General features: G+C 44.2%; 1 protein-coding gene across 11 annotated transcripts; it reads left to right on the top strand.

Moving 5' to 3' along the window:
- The first annotated feature begins 8,792 nt into the window (after window positions 1-8,792).
- On the top strand, window positions 8,793-22,482 carry LOC102908385 (testis-specific protein TSX-like). 11 transcript variants are annotated; one of them, XM_042269304.2, is made up of 8 exons: window positions 8,793-8,945; window positions 10,351-10,462; window positions 11,695-11,730; window positions 12,420-12,456; window positions 13,656-13,740; window positions 18,372-18,475; window positions 19,743-19,801; window positions 22,104-22,482. In XM_042269304.2, exons 2-8 carry the CDS (start codon window positions 10,369-10,371, stop codon window positions 22,127-22,129), a joined length of 441 nt encoding a protein of 146 aa, XP_042125238.1. In that variant the 5' UTR covers window positions 8,793-8,945; window positions 10,351-10,368; the 3' UTR covers window positions 22,130-22,482. The 11 variants fall into 11 exon arrangements, with proteins under 11 accessions (XP_042125238.1, XP_042125235.1, XP_042125239.1 ...); XM_042269301.2 differs by having other exon boundaries at window positions 8,806-8,945; window positions 13,656-13,776; XM_076561603.1 differs by having other exon boundaries at window positions 8,811-8,945; window positions 10,367-10,462; window positions 13,656-13,776.
- Window positions 22,483-23,852: the final 1,370 nt, after the last annotated feature.

Raw genomic sequence — 23,852 nt, 5'->3', positions numbered from 1 at the left:
TTTGTCTCTTTTCCCTCCTTTTTCTTCTATGTTGGCCACCCTTCACCCTCCACAATTGGATACTTCACCCAGGTTCCATTTCCCACTTCATATCACCTGTATTCTGCCATTCTCTTCTAAAACTCCTATGGTCCCTTTATACTTTGCTGGTTTCTGTGGTTACTCCATGTTATAACTCAGATCTGAAGATTGGAGCAAGGAACCACAGAGAGAGAACATACAGCATTTGTCTCTGTATCTGGAGTATCTCACTCAATATAATCTTTTCTAGTTCCATACATTTACCTGCAAATTTAGTGATTAATTTTTCTTCACAGATAAATAATATCCCACTGTGTATATATACCACATTTTCATCCGTTGAAGGGCATTAGGTTGTTTCCATTTCCTAGCTATTTTGAGTAGAGTAGCAGTGAACATGGCTGAGCAAGTGTCTGTGGAGTAGAGCAGTATGTTGAGCCCTTGGATGTATTCCAAGGAGTAATATACCTGGGTCATTTGGTAAGTTTAGTTTACTTTTTTTAAGGCTTTTCGTTTTCATACTGAATTAGGGAGTGGCTGTACGATTTTGCAATCCTACTAATGATGAATAAGAGTTCCTCTCTTCCTCAAACCAGAATTTGCTGTCAGGTGTTTTGTTGATCTCAGCTATTCTGACTGGGAAAGATGAAATCTCAGAGTTGTCTTAGCATTTCCCTAACTTCTAAGGATGATAAACACTTTTTAGAGTTATTACTCAGCCATTTTTATTTATTCTACTGAGAACTCTTTTTAGAACCAGTACTGACTAGTTTGGTTTTGTTGTTGTTGTTGTTGTTGACAACTTGCTACAAACTAGAGTCATTTTAGAAGAGGAAATTGAGAAGAGAAAAGTCCTCCACCAAATTTGCATGTAGTCAAACTTGTGGTGAATTTTCTTGATTGATGATTGATATGGAAGGTCCTAACTTGCTGTTGTGGTGCCACTCATGGGCTGGTGGTCCTGGGCTCTATAAGAAAGCAGGCTGAGCAAGCCATGAGGAGCAAGCCAATAAGCAGCACTCCTCCATGGCCTCTGCATCAGCTCCTACCTCCTGGTTCCTGCCCTGACTTCTCTGGATGATGGACTACAAGCTGTAAAATGAACTCAACCCTTTCCTCTCTGAGTTGGTTTTAGTCATGCGGCTTTGATCACAGTGATAGACACTCGAAGATCTCTGGTCCATTTTCAAATTGGGTCACTTGTGTGTCCTTGACTCTGTTTTCTAACTTTTAGTATATTCTGAATACTAATCCTCTGTCAGATGGGTATCTGGCAAAGATTCTCACCCACTCTGTGGTATCTTCTTTACTTGGTTGGTTGTTTTCTTAACTGTACAGAAGCTTTAAAGTTTTATGAGGTCCCACTTGTAAATTGTTGATCTTAACTCCTGGGCAAATGGAGTCTTATTCAGAAAGTCCTTACCTGCATATGTATAATGTAGAATACCACCTATATTTTCTTCTACAAGTTTTAGCATTTACGATTTCAAATTGAAGCTTCTTGTGGGATATTTGTTTACACTGTGTGAAGATGTGTCATTGTAATTGGTTTAATAAAATGCTGAATGGCCAATTGCTGTCTGTATATACCATTGATGATGTATTTTTGGTGATTTGGAAGGCTCTGGTGAGGGCTATTAATTCTGCCTGTTGGTTGGTGTGGGGTAAGGAGGTCCCCTCGATGGTGGCATCATCTGAGACCACTGCAAATCCTGCAACATGGTGACCATCTGACAGGAAGGAGCTGTCATCTGTATAAAAAGTGTAGGCAGAAGTACCTAGAGGACCCTCTTGTATGTGAGAGGGATGAGGGAGGTGGAACAGTAATCACCAATATACTTTTTATAAAAAAAAAAAAAAAAAAAAAAAAAAAAAGCTGTCATCTAAAAACAGATGAGTCCATTCCTAATATGTTTTGTTTCCAGAATGTGCTGCTTTGGAGAAGTGGTCCTCCCACTGTGTTTGGGGCTTGTCCAGCACATTACAGGAAACAAGATGGGGCTCAAGACATTGGATGACCAACCCTCATGAGTGTCTTCCTAGGTGAGCCCAGAAAGTTCCATTCAGCCCAACATCAGAGCATAGATGAGTCTTGAGGATTTTTGTGCTTGGTGCCAGGGGCCTTATCAAACACTAAGTGGATCTATGGCCAGAAAAACATAAAGTGTTTGAGTTTCATTCTGTTGCTGTGACCATGAGCAAGGAAACAACTTGGAAGAGGAAAGGGCTTATTTGGCTTAAAATTTTGAGTCACACTCTATCATTAAGGGACATCAGAGCAGTATTTCAAGCAGGAACTTAAAGCTAAAACCATGGAGGAATGCTGCTTAGTGGCTCACTCACAGGCTAGTGCTTAGCTAGCTTTCTCATACAGCCTGGGACCACCTGCCCATGGTTGGAGCAGGCCACAATGGGCTGCACTCTCCTGCATCAGTTAATGATCAAGAAAACCCCCCCATAGACACACCCACAGACCAATCTGATCTGTTTAGGTCCTCAATTGAGAATCCCTTCTTAGTTGACCCTAGGCTGTGTCAAGATGACTAGGACACTCTATTCCTTGTCAACTTGACTGCAAACACAACTCTTTTTGAGACAGGTTCTCTCTGTGTAGGCTTGGCTGGCCTGGATCTTGCTATGCACACCATGCTGGTTTCAAACTCACAGATATTCCCCTGCCTCTGCCTCACCATATCTAGTTCAAACACATCCCTTTTAACCTTCCATTCTTTTGTTCCCAAGATCTCATGGGCTTTTGTTGTGTTGTTGTCTTTACCCCACTCTATGACCTCATGTTAATACCATAATATAAAACACAGTCCAACTTTCAAAAATGCCCATAGTCTTTAAAAATTCCAACCCTTGCCAGGCATGGTGGAACACACCTTTAACCCCGGCACTCAGGAGGTAGAGGCAGGTAGATCTCTGAGTTTGAGGACAGCCTGATCTACAGAGTGAGTTCAGGACAGCCAGGGCAACACAGAGAAATCCTGTGTTGGAGAACCAAAAAAAATAATAATAATAAAAATAAAATAAAATACAAATTGCAACACTTTAAAAGTTCAGCATCTCTCAAACAAGTTATATACTTTCTTATTCAGAAAGAGAAGAGCCAGGATATAAAAACAGTCATACTTAATCTAAGCCAAATGTACAGTATAAATCCAAATCCTGTAGCTCAAAGTGTAGAATTTGAGACTCTGCTTGTGTAGCATTTGGGACTCACTGTGTATTCTTCTGGCTCCAAAAGGCGTGATCAGTGCTGAGGAACCAGGAACTGGACACCTCCCTGACAGGGAAAGAGGCCACAGATCTATAATAAAGATAGCAAATTTTCAACTTCTTCCACACCCTTCTGGGCTTAGGCAAAGACCTGGTAGGATGTTTCTCCTGCCAGAGGGGCTCCCTTTTGGCTGACCAGACCAGACTGGTCACATGTGTTCAAGGGTAGTTCTTAATATGGTTCCCTCAAGCTCTGGGCCTACCAGCTCCCCTTTCTTTGTCTAAGTTGACCAATTCAAAAGTAGGGGAGGGGGACCTACTATATCTCTATCACCATAAATGCATGTTTATCTGAGGCTGTAGTCTATTAGTTCGCCTTTATTTAAGCTAACCCCAAATTAGGAGAAGGGGTCCCATCTCAGGCCACCAAAAACACTTGAAACCCTCAACCCCAAAATAAAAATGGGTTCTGGTTCCCAAGTCCCTTCTCTACTCTGTGGGGACTCTTTTCTTCATGTGTGTCTCCCTTCCTTCCCTCCGTGTTTGTGTGTGTGTGTGTGTGTGTGTGTGTGTGTGTGTGTGTGTGCACTTCACTTTTATTTTATAGAGTTTGTTAACTTGCTGCCTGCTGTGTCTAAGGGTTTTTAATTGGTGGAGAAAATGAACACGATCAGGACCCCAAGACAGTCACAGTACTGCTTCTCTAGCTGTCCCATCCACAGCACATACAGTCCGAAGGGACACCAGCCCACTCAAGCACGTGGCTCTGGCAGGCCTTGTCCTTCTCCCCCATTCCCTCTGCCTTGCTAAAATCTCTTAGATTACATTCCTAAAGCTAGCCCTCAAGGTCTACTCCCTTATTTGGCTACTTCCTCCTCCTGGGGCTGACTATTGAAGTCCAGCAACTAGAAGCCCCTTTGGTTCACCTAATAATCATGCCAATTAAAATCAAACACCTCATCCTGACACAGGGGTTCCCCTTTACCACTACAAGCCGCCAGTTGCCTTTGTGCCACATCTGTCTCCTCTCTGCCCCTTTCCCTTCCCCCCTTTCCCTTCTCCCTCCTCCCCTATCTGCCCATTCTCACACAGACCTCTCCTTTTTCTCAAGAATGACACTTACAAGGTCATTTGAGGCTGTTTTTCTGTCTGAGTCAGAAAGCAAACACTTAAAAAAAAAAGCAGACACACTTTAACATTTCTTCCTTGCTTAATAAAGAATCTCTCTGTAAAAACAGGTGGTTGGGTGTGGTTTGCGCCTAATCCAGGGTCTGGAAGGGGTTCCCACTGTGCGAGTGTCCCCTCCATGAGCTATCTCGGGGACTTAGGCTGGCTGCACTTCACACCTGCCAGTGTCCTGGAAAAAGCTAAGTGCCCACGTAAAGACTGGGTTAGATTAGAGAGAGAGAGAGAGAGAGAGAGAGAGAGAGAGAGAGAGAGAGAGAGAGAGAGAGAAGAGAGAGAAGAGAGAAAGAGAGAGAAAGAAAGAAAGAAAGAAAGAAAGAAAGAAAGAAAGAAAGAAAGAAAGAAAGAAAGAAAGAAAGAAAGAAAAGAAAAGAAAAGAAAAGAAAAGAAAAGAAAAGAACCCTCGTCAGATATTGCTGTTGTACACCTTTAATTCCTACACTCAGGAGACAGAAGTGGGAGGTGGATCTCTGTGATTTCAAGGCCAGCCTGGGCTACACATCAAATTCCCAGCCAGCCAGGAATACACAAGGAAATCCTGTCTCAACAAAAACAAAACAAAACAAAACTATCCATAAGAAAACAAAAGACTGAAGGGAATGGCGGCAGGAAGCTTCCTTCCCGAGTAAACAGCGGCTATCTGAGGCCATGTGGGGGAAGGGCCAAACTGTCAGGATCAGTAGAGGCTTTGCTAGAGCAGTCGAGAGAACGGCATGGCACTCAGGTATCAAGAAAGACTGAGGAGAAGGCATGTACTGGGTAGCTTCTTGTCAACCTGACACAGACTAGAGTCATTTGGTAAAGGGGAACCTCAGTTGAGGAAAAAAACGCCCCATCAAATTGGCCTGTCGGCAAATCTCTGGTGCATTTTCTTGATTAAGATTGATGTGGGAGGACGCAGCTCACTGTGGGTGGTGCATGCTATCTCTGGATAGGTAGGAGGTCCCCAGCCCACTGGGCTGTGTCACCTCTGGGCAGGGGGTCTGGGTTATACAAAAAAAAAAAAAAAGCAAGCTGGGCAAGCCATGGGGAGCAAGCCAGGAAGCAGCATTCCTCTGTAGATTCCGCTTCAGTTCCTGTCTCCAAGCTCCCGCGTTGAGCTCCTGCCCTGGCTTCCCTTCCTGATAGACTCTAGGCTGTAAGGTGACTTCCTCCCCAAGTTAGTTTTGGTCAGCATCTTACCACAGCAATAGGAAGCACACAAGAACAGAAACTTGTACCAGTACAGCAATTGCTGTGACAGACTTGCCCATGTTTTGGGAAGGACTGTGGTGGATTTGTGGAACTTGGGGCCAGAAAAGCTGTTGAGTGTGCCTCACTTAATGGGCTCTTCTGTAGGACCTTGGAAGAATGCAGAGAGAAATGCTCAAGATTAAGGCTTGGCCTGTGAGTTTTCAGAGGGAAGTTTGAAAGTACCTTAAACAGATGAAATAAACCCTTATCTCCTGTGTGGCTAGTTTTTAATTTGACCCAGGCCATCTGGGAAGAGGGAAGGCACCTCCACTGAGAAGAGGCCTCCATCAGATTGCCTGTAGGCAAGTCTGTGGGGCATTTTACTGATTGATGACTGACGGGGGGAGGCTCCAGCCCACTGTAGGCTGTGCTTCCCCTGGGCAGGTGGTCCTGGGTTGAATAACAAAGCAGGCTGGCCAAGTCCTGGGGAGCAAGCCAGGAAGCAGCTTCCGGAGCTTCTGCTTCAGTTCCTGCCTCAAGTCCCGCTCTGACTTCGCTTAGTAAAGGATAGTGATTCTCGAGAATTGTAAGCTGAAACAAACCCCTTCCTCCCCAAGTTGCTTTTAGTCACCGTGTTATATCACAGCCATAGAAAGCCTAAGACACTCCCCAAGTTGCTTTTGTTTGGTATTTTATATCAGCAGAAAGCAAACTAGAATCAGGGAGGATTACAGAAATGTCTGCCCAGGGAGAGACCTGGGAAGCAAGCGGCTAATGTGGATGAGTTCCATATGCCTCTTGATTTTTAACTGTCACTAAGAGCGCATTCTGCATGCCAGAAAGAGCGCATTCTGTACGCCAGAAGGCCAAGGGAGCAAAGCAAGCCTTCCGGGCTTGGCAAGCACTAACTGGGAAATGGAGTGATCTGTCAGTTGGGAGGAAGAGCCAGTAAGATCTCTGTTAGAACTTAAGGGGGCCCAGTACCTGAGCCAGAGGCAGTAATAAATAGGTCAAAGGAAGAGCAAGGAATATATATGTTTGTGTATGTATATATGTATCAATATGTGTGTATATGTGTACATATAGATATACATAAACTAGATCACAGACATTTTCTTAGCTTTTCATCCAAGCTGGGGGGTGAGACTAGGCACCAGCATTTTTAAGGATTTCCAATGACAGTGGGGCATTAGGATATTCTATGGGCCTTTAGGGTACTATGGAGGTGTGACAGTCTCTCATCATACCCCTCACACACCCACACCCTCTTGATCCTCATCCTACCCCTCCAACCTAGCCCATCTGCTGCCCACCTTCTGAGCTCTAGGAGTAGTGCTCGAAAATCCAACAGCCTGTGCAGGTCCATGAGGAAGGAAAGCTGGGGTCAAAAGGAAAGTCTTGGTACTTTTAGAAGGTGTGGAGGTCTGTTATTAAACCCAGTAAACTGGCTGGGCGGTGGTGGCGCACGTCTTTAATTGCAGCACTTGGGAGGCAGAGGGGGGCGGATCTCTGTAAGTTCAAGGCCAGCCTGGTCTACAGAGTGAGTTCTAGGACAGCCCGGACTACACAGAGAAACCCTGTCTCTAAGGGGGAAAAAAAAAACCAGTGAGGCAACCCGACCCCACCCCCCTCCCCAATATTAAGAAGGTTGCTGGGAGGTGGTGGTGCATGCCTTTAATCCCAGCACTCGGGAGGCAGAGGCAGGTAGATCTCTGTGAGTTCAAGGCCAGCCTGGGCTACAGAGTGAGTTCCAGGACAGCCAGGGCTACACAGAGAAACCCTGTCTTGAAAAGAAAGAAAGAAAAAAAAAAGGTCCCAGACATTTTCTTCACAGTTCCAACCTAGCTGAGAGAGAACTTAGGCACCAGTATTTTCTAGGCTCTCCAACCATCAACAACCTTCAGGGTGTGACAGAGATGTGACTTTTTCTATTCTTACCACCCCAAAACCCCCATGCTACCTACCCCCAGCTACATCCTCCTGTCTCCCTCCACCCCACCCCTATCCCTATCCCACTTTCTGTGTTCTTCAAGCACTACTTCAAAATCAAATGTTAGCATAAGTTAAGGTTAGGTTAGGTGGTCACATTTGCTTTGGTTTGGCAGAAGGACTATAGAAGCAAACCTACACACACAACCAACCAAAGGAAAATAGGTCATGCTTTCTTAGCACTTCCAATCTAGTTGAGGGAGAATAAGCAGCAGGTTTCTCTGGGTCCTCCAGTGAATGTGAGCCTTTAGGATACTTTAGAGATCTGACATTCTTGAGCCCTGTATTCCCCAGCTGGCCTCATCACACACAATTGACTCCCCACCCTTACCCCCACCCCACCTTCTGTTTTTTATTTTCACAGGAAAATAATGGTCTGAGCTATAGGTTTGGACAGAAAGTCAAGCTCCCCAATGAAGTCTTAGTGCTTTTATAAGGTAAAAACTAGTACCTAACCCCGTGAAGAAAGAGTATAGGACCAATCCCTCCTCTCTTGAATAGTAACTAGATCTGGCATTTGCTTTGTGCATCCACGCCAACTGGGTGAGAATCTAGGAACCAGTATTTTCTAGGCATTCCAGTGAGGATGAGGACTTTAGGGTACCATGGAGATGTGACATTCTCTCTCCCAAAACTCCTAACCTCCCCTGCACCCGACTCCCTGAAGCCAGATGACCGTGAGTCCACCTTCTGGGCTCCACAATTCCTGCTGGGAAATCTAAAGGTCTGCACAGGTCTCTGGGAAGGAGAGTCATACTCCACAGTGAGGTCTGGCCACCTTTACGAAGTAAGACTTTCCACTAACTGACCCAATACAAGGAAAAGCTGAGGAGCAACTGACCCTCACAAAATAGTAACTAGAAGGTAGGTAGTGTGGTAGTGCAGTTCTTTAATGACAGTACTCGGGGAGGTCAAAGGCGGGAGGATGGATCTCTGTGAGTTTGGGGCCAGCCTGATCTACATAGCAAGTTCCAGATCAGGTGGGGCTGCATACTGAGACTTTGTCTCAAGAAGGTATTAATCTAGAGTGCAGACGTTTTTAGTGCTTCTAGAGTAGCTGAAGGAAAATCTATGTGCTGGTGGTTTCTAGCATCATCCCTCAAAGGACAGGGATGAGGCTTTAGCCTGCTACAAAGGTGTAACAATCTCATCTTACATCACACTACCCCTCTCCAGCACACCATCTCACCTTCCGGTCCCCCAGACCTGGCACCACCACACACCGCATCGCACCCTGTCCTTCATCCCCACCACTTTCAGTCCTCTGAAAGGATTGCGTGGGCATCAGAGGAGCAGTGCAGATTAGCTGGAAAATCGAGACAAATTCTGCGGTGAGGTCTTGCTGGCTTTGTAAGGTAGGGGGTTCAATATTTGACTCACTGAAAGGAAGAACATAGGACAGCCCACCCCCAAGCATTAACTAGATGAGACATTTTCTTGCTGCTTCCAGGCGAGCTGAGGGAAAACCTAGCAGCAAGTGTGTTCTAAGCCCTCTAATGAGGAAGCCCCTTTGGGGTAGGTCCTACCAGAGTGCGGTATTCTCTAGTTCCCGACCCACCTCTCCACCCATCCCCTCCTTTATCTTACCCCCTGCCCCACACAACCCCGCAGCTCCTGACACCAGCCCTACTCATTACGATGCTCATTCCAGCCTCTTGCCTACTGCCCACTGCCCACCAGACCCACCCCCACCTGCGGATGACGCTCATTCCAGCCTCTTGCCCACTGCCCACAGACCCACCCCCATCTGTGGATGACGCTCATTCCAGCCTCCTCGTGCCTACTGCCCACGAGACCCACACCCCACCTTCTGTGGCCCTCAAGTACATCTGGGAACACTAACATCCTGTGCCCGGAGGTTGATAAGGAGAGCCCAACTTCACAGTGTGGTCCTACTGTAGCCTTTGTAAGGTAGGGAGTTTCCGTAGCTGACACGTGAAAGGAAGGGTGTGAGGGTTGCCTCCTCCGCGCCCGCGCCCCTGCCCCCCAGCTAAGTCCCAGATAGTCTATCTTAGTGTTTCTGCCCCAGCTGAGAGAACCCAGACGCCAATTTTTTTTCTATGCCCTCAGAGGATTGGGGTAAGGGGTACCGCAGACATGTGACCTTCTCTCATTCTACACCTCTACAAACTGCCTGCCTACCCCCAGCCTATTTCCTTGCCTCTGGGCCTCATCTCCTGTGGTCTGGTACCCAACCACGGTAGCCCTTCCAACACCACTGCCTGCTAAGCCCACCCCCCCTCCTGTTCTTCACAAGTGCCGAAAAAGAACGTCTGTAAGGGTAGATTGGGAAAGGCAAGCTCCACGGTGGTAAGTTGGTAGTGAGTTGGTGGTAAGGTGGAAGCTCTGATACCCGATCCTGCAAAAGGAAGCGTATAGGACCTGCCACCTCACCCCAATACTAACTAGATCACAGAGGTTTTCTTAATACTGCCACCCTAGCTGAAGGAAAACTTAAATGCCAGTGTTTTCTAAGACCTTGATTGAGAGTAGGCCTTTTTAGGACTCTGGCTCTACCCATTTCCAACACTCGGGGCTCTCTGGCCCCAGCCCCTGCCCCCCTAGTCCTGGGCCTGGGCCCTGGACTCCTTACCTAGGCCCCACCCAAGCCCCACCCTCCACAACATCACAAACAGAGGCTGTGATGAGAGCTTTTAAAGCTCCGGCCCAGATCCTCAGGCCTTCATTCATAGCAGCCACCTAGACTGGGGTATCAGCTCCTCCAACAGGTCTCCCCCCGGATCCTCTTCCCAAACACAGGAGCCTAATTCCACAGCCATGTCCGAGGAGCAGACGCCCCAGACATCTGAAGCAGAATGCAGCGCAATGGAGTTCACAGAATTTGAAGATGAAGAACGCTGGTTTTTCGAAGGTAAAGACCTACTTTTTTTTTCTATCACTGTCTAAAGGAGGAAAATGACCCTTCTGGGCCTGAATTCAGAGACACTGTTTCTTTCCAATTCCCCCTGAGCAGAGGGGAAACCATCTCTGTCTCTCCAGGTTTTCTTGTTTCTCATGCCGCCTGCCCCCTGATTTCTAAGTAATGTCATCCGAGGATCCTTAGTTTTCTCTAAAACTGTCAAACAAAATCAGGGATTCTCTTTAACTGGAGGCAACTAGAATGATGAACAACCAAACTTTTACGAATGAACTAATCAGAGTTATCTACTAACCCGTGTGGAACTACCTTTGGACACTGTTGGAAAAGAGCATTGTTACTGGAGACCAGAATGTCCCAGTGTGAGCTGGTAGTTATCATCCCCTTCCTACTTTCTCCTAGAATTGGGGCATCTGGTAGTTCTCCCCAATCAAATTGAGGGACCCATTCAACAACAGAAGTCCTGTAAACTGAGGCATTTAAACATATATTTTGGATTCACTTTTTCACCTTAATACAGTGAGCTGGAGTCGGGCAGTAGTGGTGGCACCTTTAATCCCAGCATTTAGGAGATAGCATGTATCTCTGAATTCGAGGCCAGCCTGGTCTGCAGAGCAAGTTTCAGAACAGCCAGGCCTGTCTGAAACCCTGTACTGGCAAAAACAAAAGCAAACAAATAAGACAAAGTAAACTGGATGTGGTGGTGTATACTTTTAATCCCAGCACATGGGAGACAGAGGTAGGCTGAGCTCTGTGAGTCTGAGGCTAGCCTGGTCTACATAGCGAGCTCCAGGCCAGCTAGGGCGGTACAATGAGACTGCCTAAGGAAAACAAAACAATAAAGCGGCGGCTTAACCTTCTGACATAACAGCCTCACTTGCCACAAAATGTACACACTCTTGCTTCCGTATCTCCTAGAACATGCAATGATAAATGTGGAGATATCTTCAAAGTGCTTTGACTTAATGTGTTAAATATGAATTTTATTTGTATTTGGGTCTGTATATGTTTTAATCCTCATTTTGCCTTTTTTTTATTTTTTATTTTTTTTGAGACAGGGTTTCTCTGTGTAGTATTGGTGCCTATCCTGGATCTCGCTCTGTAGACCAGGCTGGCCTCGAACTCACAGAGATCCGTCTGCCTCTGCCTCCCGAGTGCTGGGATTAAAGGTGTGCGCCACCACAGCCTGGCTTCATTTTGCCTTTTTATTCTTGTTTCATTCACAGTGTTGGGAATCAAGCCGAGGCCTCCCTCTGCACTGGGCAAGTATTCCACCTTGAAGTCACCCCTAAGTCCACCCTGCTATTTTTGGTTGTTTTGGTTTTTTTATGTTTTGCCAGCCTAGGCATTTTTTTTTAAAGCAAACTGTTAAGCCTTCATAGGAATGAGCTCCAGCAGCTCAGGTCCTTTGCTATTAGCTCTCACAAAAGTGCTTCTTGGGGTAGAGACCCTTCAGATGAACTCAGGTAACTTTCTGCTCAGCATCCTCCTTTTTCAGCTCATTTTTCTTCACCTGTTTCAAGAAAAGAACTTCCTTCTTAAAGTGCTAAATATGCTCAATACACACATTAACTTAGGTATAAAAGGATTTTTGCAAGTTTACTCAGAGTCGGAAGAATAAATGAAAATATTTTTCTTGGTATATATGGACGCAAATTTTAAAACACTTAAAAAAGTAGTGAAAGACAAATTTTTACAAATATTTTTTCTCCTTTTATACCCTTGGCAGTTTAAAGGGTCTAAAACTGGTGACTGTTACTACCTCTCCTCCAACTATTTGATAGGCTGTTAATAAAATCTCAGTTGTGTTTAGGTTTGGCAGTATCATTCCGCATGTTACGGTCTCCTGCCCCCAGCAGTTCAAGCCCAAGAGGCCTTCCAAGCTACTTCCTCCCCTTCCTGCCACCGTTTGCCTTACATGTGCATTTTCACATTTTATTTTTCATTACAGATGATGACACTGAGAAGAAGGAGGAGGAATCCCTGGGGTAAGCTGTGCAAGATTCTATTCACATTAACCACTGTTATCTTTGTGTTGGCAGCTGATTCCAACTCAAGTGAACAAGAAGTACACTGACTACCTTGTCACATGATTTGATGAACAGCACACAAATGTACACTTCTATGGGATCTTCTAGAGCAGTAACTGAGAATTTATCACACTTTCTTTTTCCAAGAGAAGAGAGTCTTTGGTTTTCTCACTGATTGAAACTGGTACCTTGCTGTGTCTTTAAAGAAAAATACTATTGAAATTTTGGATTTTTATTTTTCATGCTGTTCTGAAGCCCTCTATGAACAATGGTGGATAGCAATTTCTCTTTTGTACTCAGTTTTCAGTAGGGATTCTCCCAAGGCCAAGTGCATTCCAGTTGCTCAGGCTACTGAATGAGATACAGTGTCTCAGAGAACTGATAACTGCGTTCCCAGAAACTCCGGGAGAAAACAGTTTAGATGTAACTTAGTCTCAGAGCCTCTTTATTTAATGATGGGAACAGAGGGTGGGAGTGGAAGCACAGGCAGAAGCATGATCTGGACTGCCTAGAAAAAAACACATTCTCCAGTGCAGGTGCTCTAGGGTCAGAATCTCAACACAGTGCAAATAGCTAGGGACCACTGACAAATCGACAAATCGGTTTCTTTCTTTTTTTTTTTTTTTCCTTTTTTTTTCTGTCTTTTTTCTTGGTTTTTCGAGACAGGGTTTTTCTGTGCAGCTTTGCGCCTTTCCTGGAACTTGCTAACAAATCGCTTTCTGTTAGGAATATTGGAAAACAAACTTACGCTAGTAATTGTGACCTGAACCCAAAGCAAGAACGAACTGGGTAAAAATCCAAAACTGAAGCTTTTAAAAGGTAACAAAGTGGAGAGCAAAATACATATATCAAGTGAGCCCATTAAAACTGCAACAATATTTGGGCCAATGAAACTAGAACAAACTAAGTAGAGTCAAAACAGTCATCTCGCTGTTTGTTTCTTAATCTATAAGATGAAAAAGTTGATCTAGATAACGCCCTTCAGTCTCAATATTCTGTTCAATGCATTTTCTGAAGTCCGTCCCAGTTATTCAATCATTTGGTTTTAGCCCCAGATTGTACTTTAGTTTCATTGCTTGGGTTTCTGAACTGCATGCAATCTGGTGTTGAGGTGGAAAACTCTCCAGTGTGTTGACTATTATGATACTTTCCTCTAGCCATGCCAACTCATCCCTTCACCTGCAAGATGTTCTTCAAGAGAACCAAGTCAGCAGTACTGATGATAGTGACGCTTGCCAAGCTGTAAGTGGGACAAGGAAAACCAAAACACACCAAGATGTGAGAACCCGAAACACACATCAAATGGCGGGGGGTGGGGGGGAGTGGGGGGGGTGTTGCTGCATTCTAAACATACTAGAAGAGATATGGTGTTAGAACCACTGAAAACTGAACCACGCTGTGAATGTGTTTAACTCATCAGTTAAATATGGTCAATATATTTCTCCCATAAATCCTGTTAGGGCTTTGAAACAGGGATCGATGCATACTCATCGATACTCAGAGAGTATTCTCTTTTTCTTGTTCTTTCCCTGCCTGTTGGTGGAGATGTATTTAGAAGCAAGAATAATAGAAAACAAATATACCCATGTGATTTACCCTTCTGAAAACCAGGTGCTAGATATGTTCGTGTGTCTACAGACTGTTTAGAGTTCGGTCCCAGGGAAGATCATCTGACCTAGTAAATCATACTGTGCTTGAATTGCTTGTAGAATTGTAGCATGTGATTACATGATTTTCTATTGATGGAGAATAAAGCACTTCCTAAGGAAGCCCCATAGATCCTGGAGTAGCTCCACAACAGCAAATGACTTCTTGCTGTACTTTTAAACCATCTATTCTAATTCAGCTCCTTTGAACCAATACTAACAAATCTAATGTTCCTTCCACAGGCTAGACCTTCAAACTTTTAAAAATTTATTTTATTTTTAATTCTGTGCATGTGTGTGTAGATATATGCACATGAGTACAGGTACCCACAAACATCAAAGGCATTGGGGCTTTAGCTACTCCTAGAGCTGGAGTTACAGGTAGTCGTGAGCCAGCTAATGTGGGTGCCGTCGTCAAACTTTGGTCCTCTGGAAGAGCCACAAGCATTTTTTAATTAATTAATTAATTAATTAATTAATTTTGTTTATTCAAGACAGGGTTTCTCTGTGTAGTTTTGGTGCCTCTGTTGGATCTTGCTCTGTAGACCAGGCTGTCCTCGAACTCATAGAGATCCTCCTGCCTCTGCTTCCGAGTGCTGAGATTAAAGGCCTGCGCCCGGCTACAAGCATTCTTAACCATTGGGCCATCTCTCCAGCCCCAAGCCTTCTTCCCACTATCACGGTAGGCCTAAATCTTCTCCAAGATATGTTATACATCACAAGTCCTTCAACTGACTTGATTCAGAGTCTCCCTCCATTCCACTTCTCTAAATGCCTATCAATTTGCTTGGACATTTTTAAAGTGGGACTTTGTAATATGAATGCAATATGGGCAGAGAGTTGGCTCAGTGGTTAAGAGTTCTTACTGCTATTCCAGAAGACCTGAGTTTGATTCCCAGCCCCCCCATTATATAGCTCACAACCTCTTCTAACACCCAACTCCAGGGGGGTCTTAACCTCTGCCCTCTGAGGACACTATCACTCATGTATACACACATATAATTAAAAATATAAATACATCTTAATAAATAAATGTATTTAATTTATTATTAATTTTTACTCTGTGTGTTTGTGTATATGTGGGTATTTGTGTGGCTGCCAGAGGACAACTTGAAGTTCTCTCCTTCCACCCTGTGCTTCTCAGGCTTGGTGGAAAGTGCCTTAATCTACGGAGCCACCTCGCTGGCTCCATAGATCTTAATTTTTTATATGGGTTCTGAGGATCAAACTTGGGCTGCCAGGCTATCATGGCTATCATGGCTTTACCCACTAAGCCATCTCCCTTTCCCTCAACATGTAATATAAATGTGATTTTAACATGTTCAGTGTGAGGGGGTATGTCTAAGACCAAAATAAAATAAAATCTTGCCAGTTTTGAGTTCGCCCAATTTTAAAATATGAAATTTAATAGAAGTAGGTATATGTTTAGCATAAAAGTAGTCATACACCAGAAAGATTAGACGTTATCTCAAGACGGACAAGAAAGAAATATAGAGCAATGATTTCCTAAGTACAGCATCTCTGTTTTGTGTGATTAAAAACCCCACAATGGACAGTAGTAACAGGATATAATATCATGAATGTAATAAATCAATACAATTAATGTAATTAATGAATATTATAAATATAATTATTGAATGAATACTGCGAATGTGATCAATGAATACCAAAAATGTAATTAATATCATGAGTGTAATTAATGAATATAATGAGTGTGATTAAAAAATAAATAATTTTTTTTTTATTTTTTGAGACAGGGTTTCCCTGTATAGCTTTAGTTCCTGTCCTGGAACTCACTCTGTAGCCCAGGCTGGCCTCGAACTCACAGAGATCTGCCTGGCTCTGCCTCCGGAGTGCTGGGATTAAAGGCGTGCGCTACCACAGCCCAGCTATAAAAAATAAATATTTTTTTTAAAATAGCCATACACATAAGAATGGTTATACATTCTTTTTGGTATATAGCCTAAGAATTTTCCTTGGTAGAGCAAAACATGAGTAAACTGTCAAGTGTGACTGCACATGTAGCGGGTTTGGGCTTGGCTTATTAATGAAGTAAGTAGCAGAAGGGGCCGATGACAGTCCTGCCTTACTATAGTTCAGCCAATTTTGGAATACTATGTATTTTTGTTATCATTTTCTAAAATATGGGTCTGTGAAAAGGTTTTTTTAGCCCATAAAAAGTTTTTTTTTTAAGCCAGATGTGATGTCCCATACCTTTAATCCCAGCACTCTCAGGAGGCTGAGGCAGGCGTGAGTTCAAGGCCAGCAGGTCTACAAATCGAGTTCCAGGACAGTCAGGGCTACACCAAGCAAAACAAGTGCCTTCAATCTGTAATCCCAGCACTCCTATGGTGAGATGGGAGGCAGACACAGGATTATCTAGAAGCTTGTAGGCCTGCTAGCCTGAAGTATTCAGCATGGCAGAAACAAGAGCTATACTGTCCCAAACAAGGTATAAGGAGAAAACCAACTCTTGAAAGTTGTCTTCTGGCCTCCACACATGTGCTTCTGTCTCTGTCTCTGTCTTCTCTCTCTCTCTCTCTCTCTCTCTCTCTCTCTCTCTCTCTCTCTCTCTCTCTCTCATACACACACACACACACACACACTTTAAAATTTAAACATGGCCGGGCGGTGGTGGCGCACGCCTTTAATCCCAGCACTCGGGAGGCAGAGGCAGGAGGATCTCTGTGAGTTCGAGGCCAGCCTGGACTACCAAGTGAGTCCCAGGAAAGGCGCAAAGCTACACAGGGAAACCCTGTCTCGAAAAAACCAAAAAAAAAAAAAAAAATTTAAACATAATACACAGCACAACACAGTCTTGTGTGCTTAGACACACTGCATAGAGTTTTAGCACTATGCCTGAGGGTAGGGGCTACCATTAAAAGGAACATAAGTGTGAAAATTGTGGTATTAAGTGGACAGTGCAGAGGATATGTGCTTAAAGTATGAGAGCTGAGCCGGGCGTGGTGGCGCACGCCTTTAATCCCAGCACTTGGGAGGCAGAGGCAGGCGGATCTCTGTGAGTTCGAGGCCAGCCTGGGCTACCAAGTGAGCTCCAGGAAAGGCGCAAAGCTACACAGAAAAACCCTGTCTCGAAAAAAACCAAAAAAAAAAAAAAAAAAAAAAAAAAAAAAAAAAAAGTATGAGAGCTGAAACAAGAAGGCCAAGGTTCAACCTCAGCCAGGAAAATTCACATTGGGCACTGAAAGTATTGATTTAAGTGTTACAACTGAATTTTAATAAATAGGTGAATTTGTAAGTATAGAATACATGAATATTGAAGATTTACTACCAAAGTAATGATTCTTTTCAAGTAGCTGCTGCATGCCTACCCTGAAGCCAGGGCCACAGCCCTGGAAAGCTAAGGTGAATGTGGCCTAGATGGATATAATCTCTCTCTCATTTTTTTTTTTTTTTTGAGACAGAGCCTTGCTATGGAGCCCTGGCTGCCCCAGAACTCACTATGGTAGACCAGGGTGGTCTCGAACTCACAGAGATCCAATTGCTTCTGCCTCCCCAGTGGTGGTGGGATTAAAAGATGGCATTGAGCTTTCAGCCCTGCCTCCACCTCCCCAGTGCTGGGACTGCAGATGCGCACCAGCACGTTCAGATTTCCTTTTGAGATTTTGAAAGAAAGAAAATAAATGTCAGCCATAATAAAAGCAAATTGAGGATTATAGTCAACAACCAATGCCACTAAAATATTCTAGAACCAACTTAGATCTTGTCAGGGTATCTGGTGCTTTCATTAATGTGAGCAATCTACCCTTATAAGAACACTGTACCCAAGGCCCATTTTTTCCAAAGTTATCAAGGTACCTACCTAATGATGTTGATGTGGGAGAGGGGCAGTGGTCAAGTTATAAGGTACAAGGTTTACTAAGCTTCGTACCGACTTTATTTTCATCACTTAAGACTATCAACCATTGGGGGCTGGAGAGATGACTCAGCGGTTAAGAGCACTGACTGCTCTTCCAGAGGACCCGGGTTCAATTCCCAGCATCCACATGGCAGCTCACAACTGTCTGTACCTCCAGTTCCAGAGGACCCTCACACAGACATACGCGCAAGCAAAACACTAATGCACATAAAATAAAAATAAAGAATTATTTTTAAAAAAAATACGATCAACCGTAGGGTTAACATTAAGACAGAAGTCCTTCTTTGATGGCCCAAAGTTCCGTCTACTTCATTTTGACTTTTCCCTGTGTCTTTATCACTCCATAGGGATGTTCTGAAGAAGATGATGAGACCAGCCACAGTGACAGCGATGCTGACGATAACGTGCAAGTTATCATTGGCGACATAAAAACAAACCCCTCCATGTATATGTATGTAATCTTGTGTGTCTTTGGGTTGTGGGACATCCAGGGAGGATGCCTCTCCATGAGCTGTTCTTAGCCTTATCCTTTGTACCCGCTGAAAAGAAATGCAGGAAGGCGCTCAGTCTGTAGTGACAAGTGTCCCCGACACCAGTTGCACTATGCTGGTGTTGCTGTTTTTATGGAGGACATTGTTTCCACTTCCTCTGCTTTATGTGTACTTTTCTCACAGATGATTTTTTTTTTTGTTTTTGTTTTTGTTTTGTTTTGTTTTGTTTTTTGAGACAGGGTTTCTCTGTGTAGCTTTTTGCCTTTCCTGGGACTCACTTGGTAGTCCAGGCTGGCCTCGAACTCACAGAGATCCACCTGGCTCTGCCTCCCGAGTGCTGGGATTAAAGGTGTGCGCCACCACCGCCCGGCTCACAGATGATTTTGATATTAAATTATTTAGGATTTTGCTTTTGTGAGCATGGCTGTCATATCTGTAAGAAATAAGAGAGTTCAAAGGGTAAAAGAGCCCAGAAGTCTATTTCTACTACGGCAGTGTCCTAGAGAAGAGCTTTCATGCTCTGTTCTCTTAGTACTGTTTTTGTGGAGGCACACATTTGGTGTCCGGCTTTTTCCTTTAAAATGGAGAAATAGGTAAGATTTGCATGCCTTCAATGCGAGCATCTGGGAGGCAGTAGCAGGAGAATCTCTTTGACTTCGAGGCCAGCCTGATTTACATAGTGGCTTCCCTTTGCCTCTGTCTCCTGGAACTCTGCTGGGATAAACAGGCCTTGAGCTCCAGTCAGCCCGGCCTCCACCTCACCAGTGCGGGGACTGCAGCTGGGCGTCACCACATTCTGATTTCTTCTGTAGAATCTGATCTACAGAGTGTCTTCCAGGCCAGTTAGGGCTACATAGTTCAAGCTGTCTCAAAGAAGGTGGGGTGAGTAACCTGCCTGCTTTTTGCATGGCTAATTGTTCAAACTCCCCACCCCCACCCCTTTTATGGGAGATCAGTGGTTTGTTTACTAATTGATAAACAACAAAAATAGTAGCTCTAATGAAACTTTTCTCAAAACCTCTACTTCTTTCTTTGGTCTTTTCTGTTACACATATCACTAAAAAAAAAAGTAAATTTCACATCCCCATTCCTTTTAGTAGGAAGACAACCTTTCTTAGTTCCAATATGAATGGGCCAATTTTTATGTGTGTGCTTGAATGACTTTTGGGTCTCCAAATTGTTGGTGTCAGCCTATTGACAGTCCACTGCACTTTCTCTGTATTCTAGGGAGATGCTCACTAATCTGAAATCTAAATCAAAGCAAGACATGGAAAAAACTGCACCAGGTATCTTTCTTGCCCTTTGTATTGTTATTGAAGTCATTCATACGTTGCATCTTTGCAGCCTGACATCCATACAAGGAAAGCACTCATACTCTTAAAAATCAATTCAAACGCTTTTAAAAAATTAAAGACGTTGCAGCTGGGCGGTCATGACACACGCCTTTAATCCCAGCACTCGGGAGGCAGAGGCAGGCGGATCTCTGCGAGTTCGAGGCCAGCCTGGGCTACAGAGTGAGTTCCAGGACAGGCTCCAAAGTTACACAGAGAAATCCTGTCTTGAAGAAAAAAAAATTAAAGACATTGCAAGCCAGGTGTAGTGGTGCATGCATTTAAGTCCAGCACTCCAGTACTCAATGAGGCAGACAGGTATCTGTGAGTTGAAGGCCAGCCTGGTCTAGTGAGCAAGTCCCAGAAGAGCTAGGGCTACATAGTAAGACCTTACCTAAGCAATAAACAAACAAACAAATTAATTAATTTTTAAAAAGTAAATAAACAGTCAAGGGATAATCAGGATGTAACCCAGTTGGTAAAGGACTTTCCTTGCATGCATGAAACCCTTGGTTCAATGCCTAGACACCACAGAAGCAGAGCATGATGTAATCCTAGCACCGGGGATGCAAAAGACACCGACCCCATTCCAAGGATGACCTAAGCAGGCAAAGAACATGGAGTGTAAGGAAGAAGTTGGAACAGTCCCTGTTCACAGGGATCACACTGTGCCTTGGCTACAAGGGAGGACCCCAGCTCAGGGACTGCCCCCGGTGGTCTAGTTCCTGTCTCACTCAGACATCCCCACATAAGGGCCCCTTCTCTCTCCTGTGTTAACCAAGTCCAAGGCTCTGCAATCTGGGCGAGGAGGAGCCCCGGGAGGCTGCTCCAGTCAAGATCTCTGGGGAGTGGGTGAATGTCTTCACCAGCAGGGACTGAGTTGGGGGTTGTAGATATCAAGAGAAAGAGAATCGGAAGGAACTGGGAGGATCCAAGGCAGTGCATGTTTGCAGGGTCCAGGTGGATATGTTCAGACCCCATTAAGCTGCCCACCCAGGAGCCAGAGTCCCTGATTATAATCACAAAGGTAACCCGCAGCAGAGGGTAGGAGCTAAGGAAGAGCTGAGCAGAACCTGACCCTCCAACCCCCACCCAGTCCTGCTCCTGGAATGCCTCCTCTTAAGCTCTGGCTTTGCAGAGCAACTGAGTTCTGAGTACACAGACTAGACCCTTTGACCCACACACTCTCCATGTCTTACTGTGCAGAATGGAGCGAAAAGGAAATGGTATCTCCTATAGAGACTAAAACCGAGAGGCTGGAGAGATGGCTCAGTAGTTAAGAGATCATATTGCTCTTGCAGAGGACCCAGGTTTGGTCCCCAGCACCGTGTCATGTGCTCACAGTCACCTATAATTCCAGCTCCGGGGGACACAACTACCCTGACCTTTGTAGGCAATAACACTCATGTACCTATACCCACACAGAGATGTCTTTTAATTAAATCAATGTGACTTCTCTATCATAAGTTTGTCTTAAAAGTTGAAGTTGCACTTTATATGAAAGAAAAAGTTGTCTCTCTTTCTTTTTCTAAGACAGGGTTTCTCTGTGTAGCCCTGGCTGTCCTGGAACTCACTCTGTAAACCAGGCTGTCCTCACAAAGATCCTTCTGCCTCTGCCTCCCAAGTGCTGGAATTAAAGGCGTGCGCTGCCGCCGCCGCCGCTGCTGCGGCTGCCGCCCAGCAGGCAAAATATTTTGTAGTTCTTGTAGTGCCTTCGTTCTTTCACAGCATCAAAACTATAGTTTACAAGGCAACATCCATAGGTGAGGAAGGAAATGGACATTTCAGTGTTTAACATTTTGTGTATTGACCTGTGTACATGAGTACATGCTTGCACACAGGTTGGCTGGCAAGCACCTTTACCAGCTGGGCCATCTCCATCTCCACATAATGCATTTTCACAGCATCTCATACAGCTGAAATACTGATCTTTGGCTTTTATTATAAAGAATCAGCTGGGCAGTAGTGGTTCATGCCTTTAATCCCAGCACTCAGGAGGCAGAGGCAGGCGGATCTTTGTGAGTTCGAGGCCAACCTAGTCTATATAGTGAGTTCCAGGACAGCCAGAGCTACTTAGAGAAACCCTGTCTCAAAAAACTAGAGAGAGAGAGAGAGAGAGAGAGAGAGAGAGAGAGAGAGAGAGAGAGAGAGAGAGAGCGAGCAAGACTTGGTAGTCCTTAGTAGGCTCCTTCTAAAGATGTGCACAAGGGAGGCATTACTGGAAAATAGAAAATAATTGCAAGCCTTTCTTTTACAGATAACGCCATGAACCCAACTGATTAAACGAGGATCAAAAACACATTGCCATCACCTATCCTCATACATAAATGAAGCTGTAATGGCAAAACAAAAACAAACACAACACAAAACAAAAAAACAACCTTGTTTTTAAAGACAACGGCATCATCTTTACTCACCTACCTGAAAGCAAATCTATACCAAACTGCTAAAACAATTAGAAAATACTTGAGACCAGATGTAAAGCGGGAAATCTCTATTGAGTCTTGAATGTTTTAAAGCTTGAAATTGTTGTTCAGTTTGAAAAATCACCCCCAATCTAAAGCCATCTACATTCCATAATGAACCAACTAGAAGAGTTTGTTGCCTGTTGTCAAATAAAAACATCTGTGTTGAAACCTTGGCGTGGCTGTGTGACAGCTTCTAAGTCATTGTCTTTTCCTTGTCATGCTAATTACCCCCCTTTTTTTCTTTTCTTTTCTTTCTCCCCAACCCCCATTTGGCTTTTTTGAGACAAGGTTTCTGTGTAACAGAGCTCTGGCTGTCCTGGAACTCACTCTGAAGACCTGACTGGCTTTGCCTGCCTCTACTTGCCAAGTGCTGGGATTAAAGGCATGTGCCACCATGCCTGGTTTATTTGCAAGTTCTTTATAATAATGTTTAATTTTAAAAAGAGGAAGATTTAAGAATTTAGGCCGGGCAGTGGTGTCGCACGCCTGTAATCCCACCACTTGGGAGGCAGAGGCAGGTGGATCTCTGTGAGTTCGAGGCCGGCCTGGTCTACAGAGCCTGTCCAGGACAGGCTCCAAAGCTACAGAGAAAACTAAAAAAAAAAAAAAAAAAAAAAAAAAAAAAAAAAAAAAAAAGAATTTAGAGCCAGGTAGTGGTAGCGCATGCCTTTAATGTCAACAATCAGGGAGGCAGAGGCAGGCGGATCTCTGTGATTTCAGCCTGGTCTACAGAGTGAGTTCCAGGACAGGCACCAAAATTACCCAGAGAAACCCTGTCTCAGAAAAAAAAAATTTTAGATAAAAATTAAAATTTAAGAGTACATTGTAATCATTCTTGCGTTACCAATTAGAATTATTTTTCCAGACCATCTCATTTAACTACAAACGTAGAAGTCATTGCACTTGCTGTCTTACAATAAATATTCAATATTTATAGAATTCTGAATATTTAAATACCCATATAGTAGATCTATGGTTTCATTGAATACACGCAGACGGTGGTTTATAGAAAAAGAGCTTGCATTGCTTTGTTGGCAATGAATCAGTCAACAGTTGGTTTGAGGTGGGGGTAGGGGATTAAACTGTTCCGATCCAAGTGATTGTTCAGTACATGCACTTTTAAAGCTCTGACCGGAAGAACTCTTGCCGTACACGTTACAGTTAAATCTCCTTATTATTAATGGGTAGAGTCTGCCCTGACCCTGTTCTTCCTAAATCAGAGAACAGAGCCTGAACCAAGTCAAAACCAGTTTTTCTCCTTCCTTCCTTCCTTCTCCTTTGTAACCTTTAATTCTATTCTATCTGAGTGGGGAGCGCTCCTTTCAGCAGCTGCCTGTGACATAGAAGAAATGAAGTCATAGAACTGATATAAGGATTTACTACTAAACTTGCTTAGGAGACAATCACTCAAAGGAGAATTATGCCAAGGAGTGCCGCTTCCTAGATGCCTCAAAGGCAAGTGGTGTACTAACCAGGCTTGTTAAGAGGTAAGCAGAACTTAGGCTCCCTCGGATTTGATGACTGTTTAGGCTCCATTC

Source organism: Peromyscus maniculatus, chromosome X, assembly GCF_049852395.1.
Source record: "Peromyscus maniculatus bairdii isolate BWxNUB_F1_BW_parent chromosome X, HU_Pman_BW_mat_3.1, whole genome shotgun sequence".
Taxonomy (NCBI): domain Eukaryota; kingdom Metazoa; phylum Chordata; class Mammalia; order Rodentia; family Cricetidae; genus Peromyscus; species Peromyscus maniculatus.
Note: the sequence above shows the minus strand (reverse complement) of the source record. Positions and strands in the feature narration are given on the sequence as shown.

Excerpts from the sequence above, each read along its gene's own strand:
- LOC102908385 (XM_042269301.2), top strand. The coding sequence starts at position 10,369 with ATGTCCGAGGAGCAGACGCCCCAGACATCTGAAGCAGAATGCAGCGCA. Across the intron at positions 13,777-18,371 it reads AAACCAAAACACACCAAGAT|GGATGTTCTGAAGAAGATGA; the intron begins GTGAGAACCCGA and ends ATCACTCCATAG. Across the intron at positions 19,802-22,103 it reads CATGGAAAAAACTGCACCAG|ATAACGCCATGAACCCAACT; the intron begins GTATCTTTCTTG and ends TTTCTTTTACAG.